Here is an 18651-nt window from a genome sequence, read left to right as displayed (position 1 = left end):
AAAAATTTCTACAGTACATGCATGACACATATTTTTCCTAGGAAGTACATTACACAAGAAGAGTAACAAACTTGGAATCATATTTTTCTGATACATATAGGATTTACTAACCATTTTTCAAGATATCAGCAATATCAAGAATTAATTAAAGCTCTATAGAAAAGTATCTCAAAAATGGCATTCAACATTTTTATCATGTAGATCTGGTGACAAGGAACACAACAAAATTTGTTTCAACAAATTTGGAGCAAATTTGAGCAAGTTATAAATTTCCAAAGCATTTAACAGAATTCTTAAAAGCATTTCTTAAATTCATTTTAAAACCAGCCGACGAAAAAGGCTGGGTGCACCCGGTGTAGTGCACCCAGAGGGGCTGCCAGGCGGGACCCAGCAGGTCAACTGGCCCCACTGGCCAGTCACCCAGAGCCTTCGCAAGCCACTGCAACTGGGCCCTGCGGGTCAGCAACCCGAGAGCAGGGGGGAGCTCCGCCGGCCGGTGCTCACTGGCGGCAAGCCCTTCCGGTGGCGCGGGTGGTGCCAGCGTGCACACCACACCGAGCCGCACCGGCTGGGAGGGTGGAGGTGGCTCGGCGGCGTGACGAACCACACGGCCGCGGCAGCGCGCTCGCCGGAGAGGAAGGAGTCGGCCAAGCTCGGTCCTTACCTCGACGACGGCGGCCGCAAGCAAGCGCAAGCGAGGCAGGGAGGCTGGGCAGAGCTGCTGGCGGCGGGAATCGAGGAATGGAGGCGTGGAAGGGGTATGTCGCCGGCGAGGCAGCGGCGGCGCTCGATAGCGAGAGTGGGCGCGCGCGGGAGCTGCTGCTACTGCGGTCGCTGCTGCTGAGTGAGTGAGGGAGTGGAGTGGAGAGCGCAGCGCTGTCGGGCAGAAGAAGGCGAGCGCTGGAGGGCGAGGTAGGTCGTGGCTACCGCGCGGCGTGCGTTGCCGACGCATGGCGGCCACGCGGCGAGCGTCGCCTGACGCGGTCGGGCGTGGCGCGCGGGAACAGGCGCGGCGCGGCGCAGCGCAGGCCAGACGCGACGCGGGGCAGGCCAGACGCGCGAGCTGGGCTGGGCCGAACGCGGGGCGCGCGAGCGGCGGGCGCGGCGGCAGGCCGAGCCGGCTTCGGCCGTGGGCCGAGAAAGGAGGCGGCGGCCCGCGAAAGGAGAAAACATTTTTTTTAATTTTCTATTTTCAAGGAAATTTCAAATAGCAGTTTTCAAATACCCTTTTGAGCAAGAAAATGACTTCTTTTGAAAATGGCTCAAAAATAAAAGTGGCTTAGAATTTAATCCTCTACAACTTTGCTTTTATGACCAAAGTCCAATTCTTGCTAGATTTTGAAGTATAAAATTAAAGTCAATTTTAACTCAAAACCCTAATTTTGGAGAATTATTTTTAAAGCAAAATTTGGCAATAATTTCAATACAAACTTTGCTCCAAAAATTGTGCTAAATAATTCTAGATGATTTACAATCATAGCCAAACATGTTTTACTAACCTAGCAAGCATAATTTGGGCAAAAACAATTTCAAACAAGTGTATGCAACATTCATGTTTCACGAGCACGTTTCAGATGTTTCGAAGCAGGGTTTCAGTTATTATTTATATGATTAGGCATGTATGATTAGGATGCTTGATGATGCATAACATGCATGATTTGCAGTGCCTAAATGCTGGCATAACACCGGGGTGTTATAGACGCCGCCGCCGCCGCGCCGCCGGCGGATGCGTGGAGCGGCATGGTGGAATTGCTGTCGTGGGTGGCCGGCATGGCGCGCGCCCACGGCGTGCCCGCAGCGCTCTACTGGATCTAGACGGCCACTGTGCCCGCAGTGCTCTACTGGATCCAGACGGCCGACGACGTGGACAAGCAGGCGGTTGCCATGGACGGCGGTGGCAAGGCTGCAGCCATGAACGGCGTGTGCCTTCAACCTGTTCGTAGAAATGTTTGAGAGAAGAGTGAGGAAAAAAATTGGGGGTAACTCTATCACATCCTGCTGGCCCGCCGCCGCCTCCTTTCTCGGCCCACGGCCGACCGCGTCAGGCGACTGTAGAGAACAGACGCGGTCGGGCGTGGCGCGCGGGAACAGGCGCGGCGCGGCGCAGCGCAGGCTAGACGCAGCGCGGGGCAGGCCAGACGCGCGAGCTGGGCTGGGCCGAACGCGGGGCGCGCGAGCGGCGGGCGCGGCGGCAGGCCGAGCCGGCTTCGGCCGTGGGCCGAGAAAGGAGGCGGCGGCCCGCGAAAGGAGGTGTTGCACCTGCTGGAAAACAAACATGATCTCTAACCAATCTGGCTCTGTAGAGAAATAGAACCAAATAAGCAGGTGTTGCACCTGCCGAGCCATTCTATGTAACCATCTAGGAATGATAATAGTGTATTTTGATCTAAAAAAGTTTGTATATAAATTAGATCTTGACTCTTAATTTTTCCTACAAGATATTGTTAATTACTAAACAAAATCAATATTATCTCAGAGAAACTTTAAATACAAACCTACCGGTATAAGTTTTATATCCTGAACTTCCATATAATTTCTAATTACTGTTTAAAATTAATATAATTTGATTTTTCCATAGTGCGTGGAAGAATCTGGCAATTTGTGAGGGGCCAAAGTGTGCCACAAGAGGGGATGGCAGCGAATTGGGTCACTGAAAACATTTCTAATCTAACAACTTAAACTTGATGTTACACTAGATAAACATGAATTACAAGCTAACTAGCGAGATATGTTGTTAAATTTTATCTAGTGTTTCTATATTTACCTACCAAAAATAGCTTTGCAACAAAAAATAGGCCCTCATCCCATATCTCAGACCCCTTTATCAAAAAATTGGCTTAGAGCATCCGCTGTGTGCGGTTCTAGGCTGGTTCCATACATTAAATGCGAGCATAGGACCTGGTTCGATACACTGTGTACCTAGTTCTACGAAGAAGTTGGTGCTATGCATCGAACCCGCTCCCATCCTCTTCTCTCTCTTGCACATGGGAAGTTTAGACGGAGGAAAGGAGAGGAATGGGCAGAAGGTAATGATTGGTGGCCCCACTATGCATGTAGACCTGGTTCTACACATTGCAAGCCAAATATTAGACACCATCAAATCATCGTGGGACCCACCCAAAAGGACGACCCCGCATCCATACACTGCGGACGCTCTTAGTATTTCAAAGATGCTCATAGGGTGAGTGTGACATGCATGGTTATAGGTGTTTGTACTGTGTGATTGTCCAAAAAAAAAATCCCTACTCATGTGATATGTAAGTTTTAATACTGTACTCAGAAGTCAAAACAAGGTAACTCAAATATATATGTAAAAATATGCAAAATATTGTGGTACACAAATTTTCAAGTATAGATTTTGCAACATTCTATATGTGTGTGTGTGTGTGTATATATATATATTTATTTATTTATTTATTTTATTTATCTGTGTCTGGCGACATGTGGCCGAAGTTCAATCGTTTGATGAAGACGACGATAAAATTAATGTTATTAGCAGCATGTAAACTTTGCAATATATATGCTCCTTGGACTATAATAATATATAGACGACAGTAAACTTTTTTTCACTGCCCCATGCAGCACCCTACCCTAATTTCGATCAGCCGGGACATAATAATAATTTAACAAAGATGGTAAACGCTGTCAATTTAAACAAAGATTTCTCGTTTGTCTCCGGGCTGATATGATGACCCTCCAAATTCGAACCCTCCTCGCGGGGCACTGCCCACCGTGTGATCCCATCCGAGCCGTCCACCGCCTCCAGGGATAAGATCGCGGCCGTCCGTTTCGAATGCCTCCGCCTCGATTCAAATCCTGTCGGGCCTTCCAGCGGGCCCCACTCGGGCCCCGTCTCGACCAACGGGCAAATACACTGCGCCGTTCGCCACTGTTCGTCTGTTCCTCCCAGTCCCAGTACCCTTCTTCACGCGGCAGACGTGAGGAGGGAGGGTTCTAGAACCTTCTAGAAGGGGGTACTCCTTGCCAGGGGCAGCTCCCATTGCGCCGCGCCTTCTGCGGCGCCGTCGTTCCGCCCTTCCTCCTGTACCTGAGTTACTCCACTCCACCCAAGTGGTTCGAATCGAGTGCGGCGCGATCTGAATTTCTCCATCCACCCAAAATTTGAAATCTCCTGCTCCTCTGACGCGGATCTCCTCCTCCTCCTGCTCCTTCAGCTTCCAGAAGGCGGCCGCGGCGGCAGCCGACAGAGAGCACCATTCGCCGCCTCGCCATCCTCCTGGTCACCGCCTCCGCCTCCGCCTGCTCCGCCCCGCTCAGGTGCCTCCGCCGCCTCGTCCTCCCAGCATTTGGCAACAGCTTGCTTCGATTGTGTTTCGGGCGGGTGGATTTTTTTACCAATTAATTACCACCCCTCTTGGTGCCAACTCTTATAAGTTTGGGGCTGACGCAGAATGGTGAGGGATCACGCCGCGCTCCGCCGAACTCCGGCGAAGGCTTCCGCCTCGGAAGCTGGCAACAACGACGAGAACGCCGCGGGCGACGCTCCATATGTCGCGGCCGTCGCCGCCACGGACCCCGGCCGCCCTCCGCTGCTCGCCATCCAGGTCCAGCCGCCGGCGTCTGGCCTGAAGCGGAAGCCCGAGTCGCCGGCGCCGACTCCCTCCAAGCTCCCGTTCCGGACCCCCGAGAAGGCCGCCGGGCGGAGCCGGTTCGGCTGGGTCCCGCCCCGCGCCGACGAGGCCCCACCGCGGGCAGGCGTGGGGGCGACCCCGCACAGCGCGATGACCACGCCCCGTGCGCATCGCGGCAAGGCGGTGGCGGCGCCGGCGGCCTCCGAGGGCGGGTCCACGCACAGCACGCCCACCAAGAGCGTCGCCAAGCCGGCGCACAGCATTGGGATGAGCGGGTCGAGGCCGCCCATGAGCGGTGGCGGGCCCAGGGGGGCAGGGTTTACCATGGCGGGGAGGGGGACGCCGATGTCACTTGGGCCGCCCACGGTGGTGAATTCCGCGGAGGTGTCTCATTTCGAGCTCCGAGAGGACCCCTCCTTCTGGATGGACAACAATGTGCAGGTGAACTACATCTACTGCACATCTCTTGCTGCTATGTTGGGAAATTCATGAATTTTCGTGAAGTTTGTTCTTGATGCATGTGTATATATTGGTCCCAGATTACACAATTGATGGAACATAGGGATTGACCTTTTTGGTATATGACTTATTGTACACAAAATGGTGATGCATCCAATGGACAAACACTAGCACTTGTGCTGATTTGGTCATGGTTGTGTAGAGTAGTATAAATGTTCCTTAGTTACTGATTGCGTGGGTATCCTAAAGATGAATTGGTTAGTTTTATTTACTTTTTCTGTCTCTTTGATCTTTGAGTTTTAAACACATCCATATGTTGGAGAGTCAACTTCAGCAAACACTCTTAACTTGTGGTTCATTTTCCAGGTTGTCATTCGTGTGCGCCCGCTAAATAATAATGAGAAGAACCTGCACAGTTATTATCGATGCTTGAAACAAGAAAGTGCGCAGACTATCACTTGGATTGGGCATCCCGAAACTCGTTTTACATTTGACCATGTTGCTTGTGAAGCAGTGGATCAGGTCTGCTAGAATCCAGTTTGACTTGTGATTGGGTTATATTTCTTGGTTTGTTGTTAACTGCTGAGTTTGCTTTTCCAGGAGGTGCTCTTCAGAGTTGCTGGTTTGCCAATGGTTGAGAACTGTATGGCTGGATACAACAGCTGTGTGTTTGCTTACGGACAGGTCTCTACCTAATTTATTTGTGATTTACTCGTTGCCAAAGGAATGCTTTCCATCCTTTGAATTTTCAGTTGTTTGCAGACTGGAAGCGGAAAAACATATACAATGCTTGGTGAAATAAGTGATCTGGAAGTGAGGCCTAGTCCAGACCGAGGGATGACACCACGCATATTTGAGTTCTTATTTGCCAGAATTAAAGCGGTAATATTATTGGTAGTTTCAAACATACATAGTTCATTAGCTATTACTGATTAGATGAGCATGTATCTCATGTACAGATGTACCACTTTTCACCGTACCTTGTTTTTATAATACATATGAAAAGGCACTGCGGGGAACTCCTGCAGTTTTGCGTAAAGAAAAGTACCATATATGCTATAATCATTGCTTTGTTATGTGAAACTGAAATTGATAGGAAGAAGAGAGCAGGAGAGATGAGAAACTCAAATACAGTTGCAAGTGTTCTTTCCTGGAGATATATAATGAACAAATTACAGATCTTCTTGATCCTTCTGCCACAAATCTCCCAGTAAGCTTTTGTGTTGTTGCTTCAAGTTGACATGACCTTTCAACATGACACCATGATATTTACAAACTTTTTTATGTGCAGCTCCGAGAAGATATAAGGAATGGAGTGTACGTCGAAAATTTGACTGAATGGGAAGTTGGCTGTGTCAGTGACATAATAAAACTCCTGATGCAGGTAAGTATGTTTGCTGTTTGATCTTTTTCTTGTGAATATCTGGTAAACTGATCATATTCAAAATATTCCGCTTGGTCAAAACTTGCTTCAGGGTTCTGCCAACAGAAGAGTGGCTGCTACAAATATGAACCGTGAGAGTAGCCGCTCCCACAGTGTTTTCACCTGTATCATTGAGAGTAGGTGGGAGAAGGATTCAGCATCTAGCTTAAGGTTTGCAAGACTAAATCTTGTTGATCTTGCTGGGTCTGAAAGGTAGGAGACTATTCTGTCAATTGTGTTGGAGTATATTGTGCTCAGTTCAATCATGGTTCTTGATAATCCACTTGAAACAGGCAGAGGACATCTGGAGCAGAAGGTGAGCGGCTGAAGGAATCTGTTAATATTAACAAATCGTTATCAACACTTGGGTTTGTACTTGCCACTCAAACTTTTAGATGAATAATATTCTATGGCATGACAAATTTTTGTTCGATCGCTCAGCCACAAGTGTTATCATGAATTTTGCATTGCAGTCTTGTGATAATGAGTTTAGTTGATCTAGCGCATGGCAAACAAAGACACATTCCATATAGGGACTCAAGATTGACATTTCTTCTCCAAGTAACAACCTTGACACATCATGTTAAGTTTCAATATATCTGAATTCCCTTGATCTCTGAAATTATTTTATTTCATTTACGATATGCAGGATTCACTTGGAGGGAACTCGAAAACTATGATCATTGCAAATGTCAGCCCTTCAGTATGGTAATGATTCTTATGTCTGGTATAATTACAAATGTATGTGAACTTGTTAAATATTGTGATATCTCCTTTTTGTATGTTCATACAGTTCTGCTAATGAAACACTCAGTACCCTGAAATTTGCTCAGCGTGCAAGGCTCATTCAGAACAATGTTAGTATATGCCATCTCAGTATGTTTATCTTCTAAAACATCTTAGGTTACTAACCACAAGCAATTCTTTCCCATTCAAATTTTAAGGCGGTTGTTAATGAAGACGCTTCAGGAGATGTGTTAGCTTTGCAACATCAGATACTTCTCCTAAAGGTGATGTATGGAGATTTTTAGATCTACCTTTTGTTCCATATGTCATGATCCTAAACTAAAAGAATGTCCTTCTATCAGGAGGAGCTTGCTGTCCACAAGCGTCAACATGTCACTAGATCTTTATCCTTCTCTGCTGATGTTTGTCAAGGTGATATTGATGATGGTAGTGAAAACATGAGTGTGGATGATAAAAATGACAATGATGCCCACAACGGACACTTTTTGAAAGAGATGCAATTTTCAAATAAGCAGGTAACCTGTGTTCATTTGATATTTATCCATTGGATCTCATGACTTAGTTTTACATGCTGATTGCTTGTCAGAGTTGAACATTTATTTTGAGCTTCACAAGGTTTTTAATATTATTGAGCATAAACAACCAAACACATCTCTAGTTACATGGTCTTGTTCTTTTTACTTTGCATCGCCAGAAATCGACCAAAGTAGAAATTTGTTCGCTTATATATACATAAATTTATTGCAGGTGAGGTCACTGAAAGAAGCATTAGCCGGAGCATTGCGGAGAGAATCAACTGCAGAAAATACTATAAGGGAACTTGAACTTCAAATTGAGCAGTTGAATGAATTGGTAATTTCTGGTGACAACAAAATACTTTTTGCAATACCAACCGATAAAAAATTGTAAGGTGACATAAATATATTTTTTTTGGATGTGTCGAAAGGTTAAACAAAGAGAGGATGACACAAGATCGGCTAAGATGATGCTTAAGTTTCGAGATGAGAAGATTCTTAGAACGGATGCTCTTGTGAACAACAAATTGCAAGCAGAATCATATCTACTGCAAGAAAACAAAACCTTGTCACAAGAAGTTGAACTTCTTAGGGCAAGAATGGATAAAAATCCAGAAGTAACTCGTTTTGCACTAGAGAATATTCGTCTCTCAAGCCAACTGAAGAAGTATGCAGTATGCACATATAATTATATTACACTTTAAGCACATGATTCTACTTTGCATGCAGACACAGAAATGTTGCACTGGAGTAAATATTTTGGTGTATTTATAGGTCCCAGCAGTTCTTCGACGAAGGGGAGAGGGAGCTTCTATTGAATGAAATTTCTGAGCTTCGAAATCAGGTCTTTATTAAACCTTATTTTGTAATTCTAGTAGGTGCACTCTACTATTTATTTTACTCAACTTTCCTTGCCCTGACAGGTTTCACAAATACTTGAAGAGAGGATAGAAACTGAGCAACAAAATATCTTTTCTGACAAAACCAAGGTTAAGTTCGTATTTAGTTCTCTGTGCACATTTATTCTCCCTACAAGTTTACTCAAAGTTTTTTTTTCTTTTTGGACAATTTCAGGACAGACAACAGCATTGCACTGGTCTAGCTCCAGGAAGTGATGCTGAAATTTTGCATATGCAGGTATCCTTTTGCCCTCTAGAGGAGCACTAAATTGTTTCTTTCTAGTTGTATTGACTAAAAGTCTACTGTTCCATGTGATGTATTAACAGATTTCTTTTTTAAATCTCTGTTTTTATGTCCAGCTGAAAAGGACCAGCCAAGAACTAGAAACATGTAGACGCGACTTGCAAGTTTCCTTAGAATCAAACAGAGCACTAACAAGGTAATTGCATATTCGCAAAAAAAAAAGGTTCTTGGTTGGAATTTCTGTCATTGAAGCAAGTAAATCACTTCACAGGGAAATAGCTGACCTTGTGGAAGAGAAAACAGCCCGTGCAGAAGTTGAGGAAAAATCAGCTGGTTTAGGTGATAAACTGCAAGAAGCAAATATACATATCCTCCAATCGTGTAAGCATTGTGAGGCCATGGAAAGGGAATTGAATGAGTCAAGATCTGTTATTGAAGCTCTTGAATCAGAGCAGATTATGTTGATAAATGAAATAGATGAACTTAAGAAGAAGAGATGTGTCGAAATCTCAAGTTTGAACAATGAACTTGACCTCAACCTTAGACAGGATTACTTGACTAAAGAGGAGCCCAGAGCAAGATTTCTTGAGTGTTTTGATAAAGAAGATTCACCTTTGCAGAGAAAGATTAAGAGAATGCAAGCTTCACTTGAGAAGGCACGGAAATTAAATACAAGGTACCAAATAGATCAGGCATCACACTGTTTTGCTGAAAAAGAAATGGATGAAGTTCGTAGACAGGTGGAGACTGAAACAGCTAAGGTGATTGAATGCTTAGAACAAGATCTGGTATCACTCCAACAGCAACTAAATGCAAGCAACAAAAATGACTTGTTAGCCAAACAAAGAATAAATGAACTTCACCTAGAAATAAAGCAGTTGAATGATAAGTTACTTGAGGTGTTGAAAGAGAACGAAATACTTTCTTCTGTGATCAAGGAAAAAGAAAAGGAAATTGAAGTATTGACCAATGACTGGAACAGATTAGCTGGTGACATTGGAAGCTGTCTTGTGGATGGAAATATAGCTTTAGATGAAGCCTCTGATCAGGCTGCCTTTATTTCCAAATCTTTATCTCAAAGAAAATGGATCAAGAAACAAGTTCAGAAGATGTGTAGTGGTATATCTGAAAGAGATGAGCTACTTGAAGAGCTTCAGAACAGGTTGAAAGAGGCAGATAATATAAGATGTGACTTAGACTTGAAGTTAAGGTCCTTAAGAGGAGCAATGCAGGCTGTAAATGAAGAGCATCAGCAGGAAAAATGTGATCAAGAAAAAGAAATATATCTTCTAAGATCACAAATATCTGAACAAGGACTTGTGAACGATCACCAATTAGAAGAAATTCACAGAATAAACCTTTTGTTGGATGAATCAATTGAGACATCTGTGCAGAAGGAGGTTCTGGTACAGAACTATGTTTCTTTACAAAAGGCAATGGGAGAAGAGATTCATCGGCTGGAGTCACAATTAGACCAGTCAAAGGTACATTTTGCTCATTTATTGAGTCAGACTCAGGACAAGGAACAGTCTATTGGGAAGCTAAAAAATGAAGAGTTCAATGTTTTGTTAAGACTGATGTCAGAAGTTCTGAAGGCAAATGGTATTGTACGTGAGCTTCGAATTGGATTCAATACATTGCAATCAAGCCTTTCTATGAGCCCTGAAGAGATCACCTGTCAAAATTCAGACTTGAATTTGGAGGACCGGGTAAGCTAATGCTCTTGTTATTTGGTAATCAAGGTGAACAATACAATCCACTGTTATATGTCAGTAAGTTCCTCCCATTGATCAATTTATGTCAATTTAAGACTGGCGATCTTTAATCATTCAGGGTATGACCATATTTTAATCCATGTTGCAGGTTGACCTTAGGATCAACGAAGCGTCCCAATCTGTGGAGCGGCAAAATGTTGAGGTTCTTTGCCAACTTAGCAAGGAAATGGAGCTTGCAGTTCTAGGAATGCAGATAATGCAGTCTCAAATGGCTAAACTTCTTCAAGAAAAAGAAAATGTGAAAGAATTTCATTTGGAGAGTCAAAAAAGAATTAAAGATCTAAGTAGTGAGGTCCTTATATTGAATTCACAAATAATTAAAAAAGAAAGATCCTATGAAGGTAAATTGAAAGATCTGAATACAAAGATCCAAGAACAGGATGCGTCATTTATTTCGTGGAATGAAGAAAAAGAGGTAATAATTGAAAGGCCATCATGCTCTCGCCATAAAAGTATTTTGTTTCTAAAAAGCTTTGTGGTTTGATGAATAACAATATCTTCCCTTTCAGTTAGTGTAGTAATTTATCATATTTAGCCTTTTTTTTCTTCCTTGCAAAAGTACCTCTCTCTCTCTCTCCCCCTCACTTTTTCTCCAGTAAAAGAATTCTTCTGTGCTGTATACTGTATGTTTGGCATGTAGAATGTGATAATGTGCAACAAGTAACAGTTAAAAATAGAATGATTTATGATGCTTTATGGAATTTCTAGTAAAATAGCTCCTTTGGGGTTTGCCACATTGGTTTAAAACATCATCAGTCACCCATGTTTTGTTAACAGAAGTGTTAAAGAACTCAAGGGTACGTATGTCATACTGTTGTGACCTGAATTGCAAACTTTCAATTTTTATCTGTTGTTGATTATGGTTATTTATATTTTATGCACTACAATGCATGTTGGCCCTACCAGACACATTGTTTGCTTATGGAGATAAGTATATAACAGTTATAGGTTTGCGTTTGATGATGAAGGCTTATTTTATCTTTCCTTGAGTTAGTCGATCCGGATTCCTCACTGCCTCTGTGATCATATCCACACATCATAATTTTTTCAGGCACTTGAAATTGAGGTTTCTGAGGCAAAACTTGTTGTGGCCCAGAAATCTTTTGAGTCTGCAACTCTTATAGCCAAGTTTGAAGAAGCGAAAGCAACTATAAGTGATGCAGACTCTACGGTCAAGGCACTGGTTGAAGCGAACGAAAAGGCAAAACTCGAAGCAGAAAAGTATCAAGAGAGGGAAACTTTGTTTATTGCTGAAAGGGAAGGCATGTTAAGTGAAATTAATAGTCTGAAGAGGCTGCTGGATATGAAAGAACAAAGTTACAAGCTTATGGAAAAGAAATTTCAGTCAGGCTTGCTTGAAGCAAATGAGCTAGCTCTTGAGCTGGAAGATGGCATTAGATTCCTGCAGAATTTGTTAGTACAGAAGCTTGAGTTTGTTTCTTCTGATGTTGAGTGGATGAAGGAAAGGATCCAGCAGTTTGCAGAGTTGACCAGAAAATGGTTAGAGGAGAATTGGCTGGAGATAATTGGCAAAGATTGTGCTATTTCTGTGTTGCACCTCTGTCACATGGGGATTCTTTTGGAGAGAATCACTGGGTTGAATGCAGAAAATGGTTTCCTTCAGCGCGGGCTCTGTGAGTCTAATTCTTTGATAACTAAACTGCGAGAGCACAACGACAAAGCCAAGAATGAACTAGAAATGTGCAGTGTTCTCAAAGGGAAGTTATTGCTTGACATCAACCATAGTTTCAGTCGTATTGCAAAGAAGGAACAAGAAGCAACCGAGTTGAACTCAAGATTAGACTCTTTTGAGAACAAGATTCTGCATTTGCAAGCACAAGAAGAAGCAATGGTGGCACGGTCAAATTCCATGCACAGCGAGCTTTCCATTTTGATTGAAGAGATTGATGCTACAAATAGGAGTGCCTTGGAAGCTGAATCCAAAGAAAAAGAAGAACTGCGCCACCAACTGGATGAAGCTTTGCTTCTCAGTAAAATGTTGAAGGATAAAATGCTTGTAGAGTTGAATCTGCTTCAAACAGATAACTACATACCTTTAAATAATATTCAAGGCTGCAACGAATTTGAGCTGTGCAATTCACTTGCAGATTATCGAAGTGATTTGGTGATGACCAGTATTATGGCAAAGGATATTGAGTCTACTGTTTTGGCTTGGGAACTGAAGCAACACAAACTACAGCTGCAAGAACAAAGAGTTATGTTTACTGATGTCCTTGAAGAATTGATGGCAGAAGCAACTTTATGGAAAGTTGACCTGCATTTGGAGAATATTGCGATCTGCACTTTACATGAGGAGAACAATGAGGCAAGGGTTGATTTGGAGAACCTGAAGCAAAACGGTGAAGAATCTATGAAAATTCTGCATGCCATGAACGAGGAAAACACAACACTTAAATATTCAATTGCCTCCTTAGAATCTAGGATCACATCCTTCCAAACAAATTTGGATGCAAAAAACAAAGCTTTGATGGAGTTGGAATGCTCTCATGCAACCATATGTAGGGAGCTGGAACTGAAAACTGATGCCATGAATTGCATAAGTACTAGAGAAAATTATTTCAGTTCTGAAAATGCAACGTTGAAGCAGGAAATTCGAAATATTTTGTGCAAGGATCAGCGCATGGTTGAATTAATGGCTAACATTGAAGCTGATAAGTTATTTGTCACCATTGAAGGCCGCTTGCAACTGGTTACTGATCATGTGCACAATTACATTTCTGAGCAAATTAACATGGTGAGCAAGTTATCCAATGAGTTAGACATCATTGAAGTATCAGCTCAGGAATTAAGAACCCAGAATTCTCTTCTCGAATCAGAATTAATCAGGAAAGAGGAATTAACAAAGGGCTTATCATTTGATCTTAGCCTGTTACAAGAGTCTGCATCTGTTGCAAAAGATCAAGCAGCTGAGATTACAGAGTTGAGAAAAGTAATAAAATCTTTGGAACAAGAGCTTGCATGTAAGTCGCTTGAACTTGATGATGTCGTTTCTGATAGGCAACAATTTGAAGCAAGAATCTTAAAGTGTAATGAAACTGTTGGTGCCCTAGAGGAGGAACTGGGAAAGAAGCTTGATGAATTAAACATGGTTTCTATGGAGAATGCTGAACTAAAATCACAGCTCCAGTATATTGAAGAGATTAGTTGCACTATGGAGGAGTTAGCTGATAAACGTGAAGTCATTGGAAGACTTGAAGAAAAGTTGATTGAACTGAGAACTTTAATTGATGAAAGGGATGCCTATCTTCAGAGCTTGCAAAATGATTTCTCCAAACTCTCAGATGAAAAGGCATCATGTGACACTGAGTTGCTTATCTTGAAAGAAAAGCTGGAGATGGCTCAGGCACTTGCAGAAGAAAGTGAAGCAATTGCTACAGAATCTCGGCAGGTACTTAGAACTTATTTGATTATTATTAAATTGATGTGTATTCATTGAAATGGTTTTTAATTCTTGTCTCTGTGAATATAATTGTCCTAATTCCATTGAAAATTGCAGATAGCTGAGGAACATAAGGCATATGCTGAAGGGAAGGATGAAGAAGTAAAGGTATTGGAGAGGTCAATTGAAGTACTTGAGAATACTGTATGTACTTTAGAAAGCGAAGTAAGTTGTGCTGCTTTTTTTATTTAAGTGTCGATTAACCATTCAATTTTGTTTGTCATCATTTTGAACGTTTATTCTTTCTCAACACTAATTTTGGCTATTTCTCCTAAGGTGGACATTGTCAAGGAAGAAGCAGAGCGGCAAAGAATGCAGCGAGAAGAACTAGAAGTTGAGCTGCAGAAAGTTAGGCAACAAATGCTAGCTGTTCCACCCTCTGGGAAAGCAAGGAGATATATGGAAGATGGAGTGGTTGATTTAGCTGACTCATCCAGGTTTGTATGATTATCAGTTCTATTACAAGCTACATATATTTACAGTTGTAAGAGAAACAGTTACCACTCAACCTGACTCTCTTGCAGGCACCCAGCAGACATGCATAATGAGCTTCTCTGTGCTCAGGAGACTGTTAGAATACTTGGAAAGGAGGTTTCTGAGAAGGAAGCAGAGGTAATCACAGATTCGTTAATTGTTTACCAGCTCACTTGCAAGGTTTTATTAGTCCTTCATGCATTCGTTTTACTGCTGTAAAGTGTAGTCCATGTTATAGATTTTAGGACTATTTTTTTTCTCTGTATAGATTGCTCAGTGCAAGGAACATATCTCAGAGATAAACATTCATGCTGAGGCAGCGGCACAAGAATACAAGCGCAAGGTAAGCACTTTGTGTGTCTGTTTATTTTGAAGAACTCAACTTATTAATAATCAAAATAAAACTAATGAAAAATGATCTGGTTAGTTGATGGAGCTGGAGGTCATGGCACAACAGGTTAAGACAGACAATTCCTCAGCACATGCTTGCTCCGGGAGACAAGAGAAGATTAACTCAAAACCTCGGGGTTCAGGTTCTCCATTTAAATGTATTGGCATCGGCTTTGTACAGCAAATGAATTCTGAGAAAGATGAAGAGCTTAGTGCTGCAAAGCAACATATTGTGGAACTTGAGGGCATTGCAGCTAGTAGACAAAGGGAGGTGAGGTTACTCTTAGCTTTTCACTTCTTTTTTCCTACTTTTTATTATTTTGCCAACCTATATAATTATATATGTTATTTTGTTTGAAGATATTCATGTTGAACGCGAAATTAGCAACAACAGAGAGCATGACGCATGATGTGATTCGTGATATGCTTGGGGTTAAAATGAACATGACAACTTGGGCGGTAGGTATACAGATTTGTGTACCTCATTCATTGTAAAATATTTTCAGTTATGCATCTAAACCAATTATGTTGCAGGCTCTAGCTGACAACCAGCAAAAGCTGGAGACAAAAGAGTCGATTACTTCTCAAGCACAGGAAAGTAAAGAGGTAAGTTCTGCATAATAGTTTTTGTCAACTAATCTTCCTTCTTAGCATTTATTTTAACATATATGTTCAGCAGTCCAATGAGATGATGAAGTTGAAGAAGCAGCTTGATGAATTGATTGAAGAGAGACAGAGGTAGATACTTCACTATCTGTGACCTCTTAGCATCTCAATAATAGGTCATAGTGACGACATGTTGATTTTATGGTACAGTTGGCTTGACGAAATAAACCAGAAACAATCAGAACTAGGAACTGCCCGCATTACTATAGAGAAATTACGACAACGAGAACAGTTTATGGTAGCTGAAATAGAGTTGTCAAAGGTACATAAACTCACTTTTCTATTGCAAAAGGACCATTCTTATTCCTCTCTCCTTATGGTATATTTAGTAATAACTGTTGGTTGGTAATTTGTAGGCTGAGAATTTGAACTACAAAACCATCATTCTTAATCTTGAAGCTGAAAGGAAGAACCTTACCAGACAACAGAATCTTCAGCTTCGAATAAATCACCATGTCAAAACAAAGGTAATGATTATTTTTGGTACTTAATTTGGCTTTTGTGAACATCGGTATTTCCCTGTGTGATCATCCTATGCATCTTCATACCACTGAACAGGAAGAGAATATCCTGCTGAAACGGCAGAATGAAGAGCTAAGTGCAAAGCTGAAACAGCTGGGGGTCATCCTTACCCGAACAAAGGAAGAGCTTGCCTGCTACAGGGTTTCAGATGGAAAAGATCCACACGAACAGATAGAAGAGGAAGAGCTTCTGAGGAAGAAATTATATGTGTGTCTGCTTTCTTTTTATTTGTCAAATAGTTATGCAAAAAAGGTGTGAAGACTGATGGCACTGACAAACAGTCTGACTGTGAACAGGAGAGCGAACAAGATAGAAATCAACTGGCAGAAAATCTATCAAGTTTATGCTCCAGTATTCTAAAGGTATACATGAATATCTTACTAGGAACTTAAGAAGTAATTTTTTTCTCGAAAAACGCAGGAGATCTGCGTCTCATTGTATTAAGAAGAAAGAGGGTAAAAGTACCCAACACTTACAAGACACCCAAACACAACTCACACACACACGCTACTGCAGCCAAGATGGCTGCAAAACGACCCACACAGATCCAAAACACTAATCTCCAGGGAGATGGGCTGACAAGAGGGAAAGGCCTCGGGCTCCTGCTGTGGTCCACAACCGGCGCTCCTCCCCAGCCACTACTAAAGCCCCAGCAACACTAGGAGCTGCTCCATCAAAAACACAACGATTACGATGGTTCCAAAGAATCCAGGCCCCCAGAATGATTAGGGAGTTAACCCCTTGCCTCACCAAACTAGAAGTAGCATTACTAGCTCTCTCCCACCAATCAAGAAAGGAATTTTCAGTAGGTTGTGGGGACAAGGCCTGGAGACCGACCTGCCGTAGCAAAATAAACCAAAACTCCCTAGCGAAGACACATTGAACCAGGAGATGGTTGATTGTTTCCTGCTCTTGATCACAGAGTGGACAGCCATCTGGGCAAGGCAATCCACGACGTGCAAGGCGGTCAGACGTCCAACACTTATTGTGTGCCACTAACCACATGAAGAAACGACATTTTGGTGGCGCCCAAGTCTTCCAAATCCTTTCCCATGGTGCAAAGAGAGTAGCACCTAAGAAAAAAACCCTCATATGCCGCCTTGGCTGAATATTGGCCACTTGAAGAGAACCTCCAAATATGTAACTTAAGAAGTAATGTTATTGTGCACTTGATACTGGTTTGGTAGATTTACAAGGCCAAGCACTAATCCTGCTGTTGTACAGGTTGCTGGAGCTACGAACTCTGAAACTGGCGCTAGTCTTCTGAAAGCATCGGAATGCTTAAATCAGCTCCAGTGCCGTATTGCTTCTTTGGAAGGCGAAGTTGAGGATCTAAAGTTAAAGGTAATGATGTGGTAATTCATTTTTTAATTGAGCTGATTGACTCTTCATATTTGGTGTGTAATGGTGTGGCAACTCATTTTTTAATTGAGCTAATTGACTCTTCATATTTGGTTGGTAATGATGTGGTAATTCATTTCTGAATTGAACTGACTGAATCTTTATATTGGGTGGGAGGGATATAACTGGAGTACTTTGGTCCTGAAAAGAACACAACAACTTTTTTTTTTCCTTGCCTGGTTTGTTGTGTCCACTAGATATAAACAGTTAAACCCACAGCCGTCATGTATGTCAAGTTTGAAGTCTGAAGTCAATCTCATATGTTAACTCTATGTTTTCATGCGACTGACTCAACATTTGGAACGTATGCTGTATGCAGTGCAAACTATTGCGTGAAAAAGCCCGTCTGTCCGAGCTCCGGAGCAACTCATCGTCTTTGAGCACAGGGGCAAAGGACAGTTTGACATCACCCAGCATTTCATCCTTCCGATGACACAGCGGACTGACATATCACCTAAACTAGTGTACATACATGACACATTCTGTGTAACTAGTTATCCGTCAGCTAACAGCAACGTGCAGGTCTCACGCATCTCCTAGTACAGTCGAACTGCTTAGGGAGGATTAGGACCCATTTCAGTGCAACAATCTCTTTTGCTGATTTTATATCTGCTGTACCATCTGTACAATATACTCTGTATATACACTCCATGTTGTTCAATCGAATATTTGTCTTCATCTTTCTTTTTTCTAATGTAAAGGAAGATGTGGAAATTGGAATGCAGTTTCTACCCATGCAAAACAGTTCCATGTTTATGCAGACTTTTAGCTGTCCCTGTCCAGTCCAGATCCTAGGTGTTTGGATGCACAATCTACATGTACTGAGGTGAAAAATTAATAAATTTTTTACTCTAATCCACTTCAACGTACTAGGATGCCTAATATATTAATACTGGTGTGTTGGTTCAACATACATGTGAAAAATTAGGCATTTTTACTGATGCGAATACGAGTGCATGTAAAGCCTGTACAGGCGAATGCCTAATTTCGCAGTTGTTAATGATGTGGCCATGACCAAAACCTATATTTTTTGGGATGGAAATGGAACTAGAGTCCTTGGTGAGTAGAGTACTAGACCATGGCG

General features: G+C 42.4%; 1 protein-coding gene across 2 annotated transcripts; it reads left to right on the top strand.

Annotated features, from left to right (window-relative positions):
* Positions 1-3958: 3958 nt before the first annotated feature.
* LOC136509040 (kinesin-like protein KIN-12F) lies at positions 3959-18291 on the top strand. Of its 2 annotated transcripts, XM_066503837.1 has the most exons (38): positions 3990-4085; positions 4176-4278; positions 4412-5033; positions 5418-5573; positions 5652-5735; positions 5814-5933; positions 6148-6261; positions 6343-6435; positions 6527-6687; positions 6768-6842; positions 6948-7035; positions 7124-7182; positions 7268-7331; positions 7419-7484; positions 7563-7736; positions 7969-8073; positions 8168-8403; positions 8511-8580; positions 8660-8725; positions 8811-8873; positions 8996-9075; positions 9151-10588; positions 10743-11069; positions 11706-14063; positions 14172-14279; positions 14391-14551; positions 14639-14726; positions 14857-14931; positions 15016-15249; positions 15339-15437; positions 15513-15584; positions 15658-15716; positions 15795-15906; positions 16001-16111; positions 16203-16373; positions 16448-16528; positions 17391-17510; positions 17887-18291. In XM_066503837.1, exons 3-38 carry the CDS (start codon positions 4413-4415, stop codon positions 17998-18000), a joined length of 8223 nt encoding a protein of 2740 aa, XP_066359934.1. In that variant the 5' UTR covers positions 3990-4085; positions 4176-4278; position 4412; the 3' UTR covers positions 18001-18291. The 2 variants fall into 2 exon arrangements, with proteins under 2 accessions (XP_066359935.1, XP_066359934.1); XM_066503838.1 differs by having other exon boundaries at positions 3959-4278; positions 16463-16528.
* Positions 18292-18651: the final 360 nt, after the last annotated feature.

Source organism: Miscanthus floridulus, chromosome 15 (genome assembly GCF_019320115.1).
Source record: "Miscanthus floridulus cultivar M001 chromosome 15, ASM1932011v1, whole genome shotgun sequence".
Classification (NCBI taxonomy): Eukaryota; Viridiplantae; Streptophyta; class Magnoliopsida; order Poales; family Poaceae; genus Miscanthus; species Miscanthus floridulus.
Note: the sequence above shows the minus strand (reverse complement) of the source record. Positions and strands in the feature narration are given on the sequence as shown.

Bases quoted from the DNA above. Each gene is read 5' to 3' on its own strand.
- LOC136509040 (XM_066503837.1), top strand. From the start codon at position 4,413: ATGGTGAGGGATCACGCCGCGCTCCGCCGAACTCCGGCGAAGGCTTCC. The intron at 7,485-7,562 runs GTGATGTATGGA...TCCTTCTATCAG, and splicing joins ATCAGATACTTCTCCTAAAG to GAGGAGCTTGCTGTCCACAA. The intron at 15,717-15,794 runs GTAGATACTTCA...TTTATGGTACAG, and splicing joins TTGATTGAAGAGAGACAGAG to TTGGCTTGACGAAATAAACC.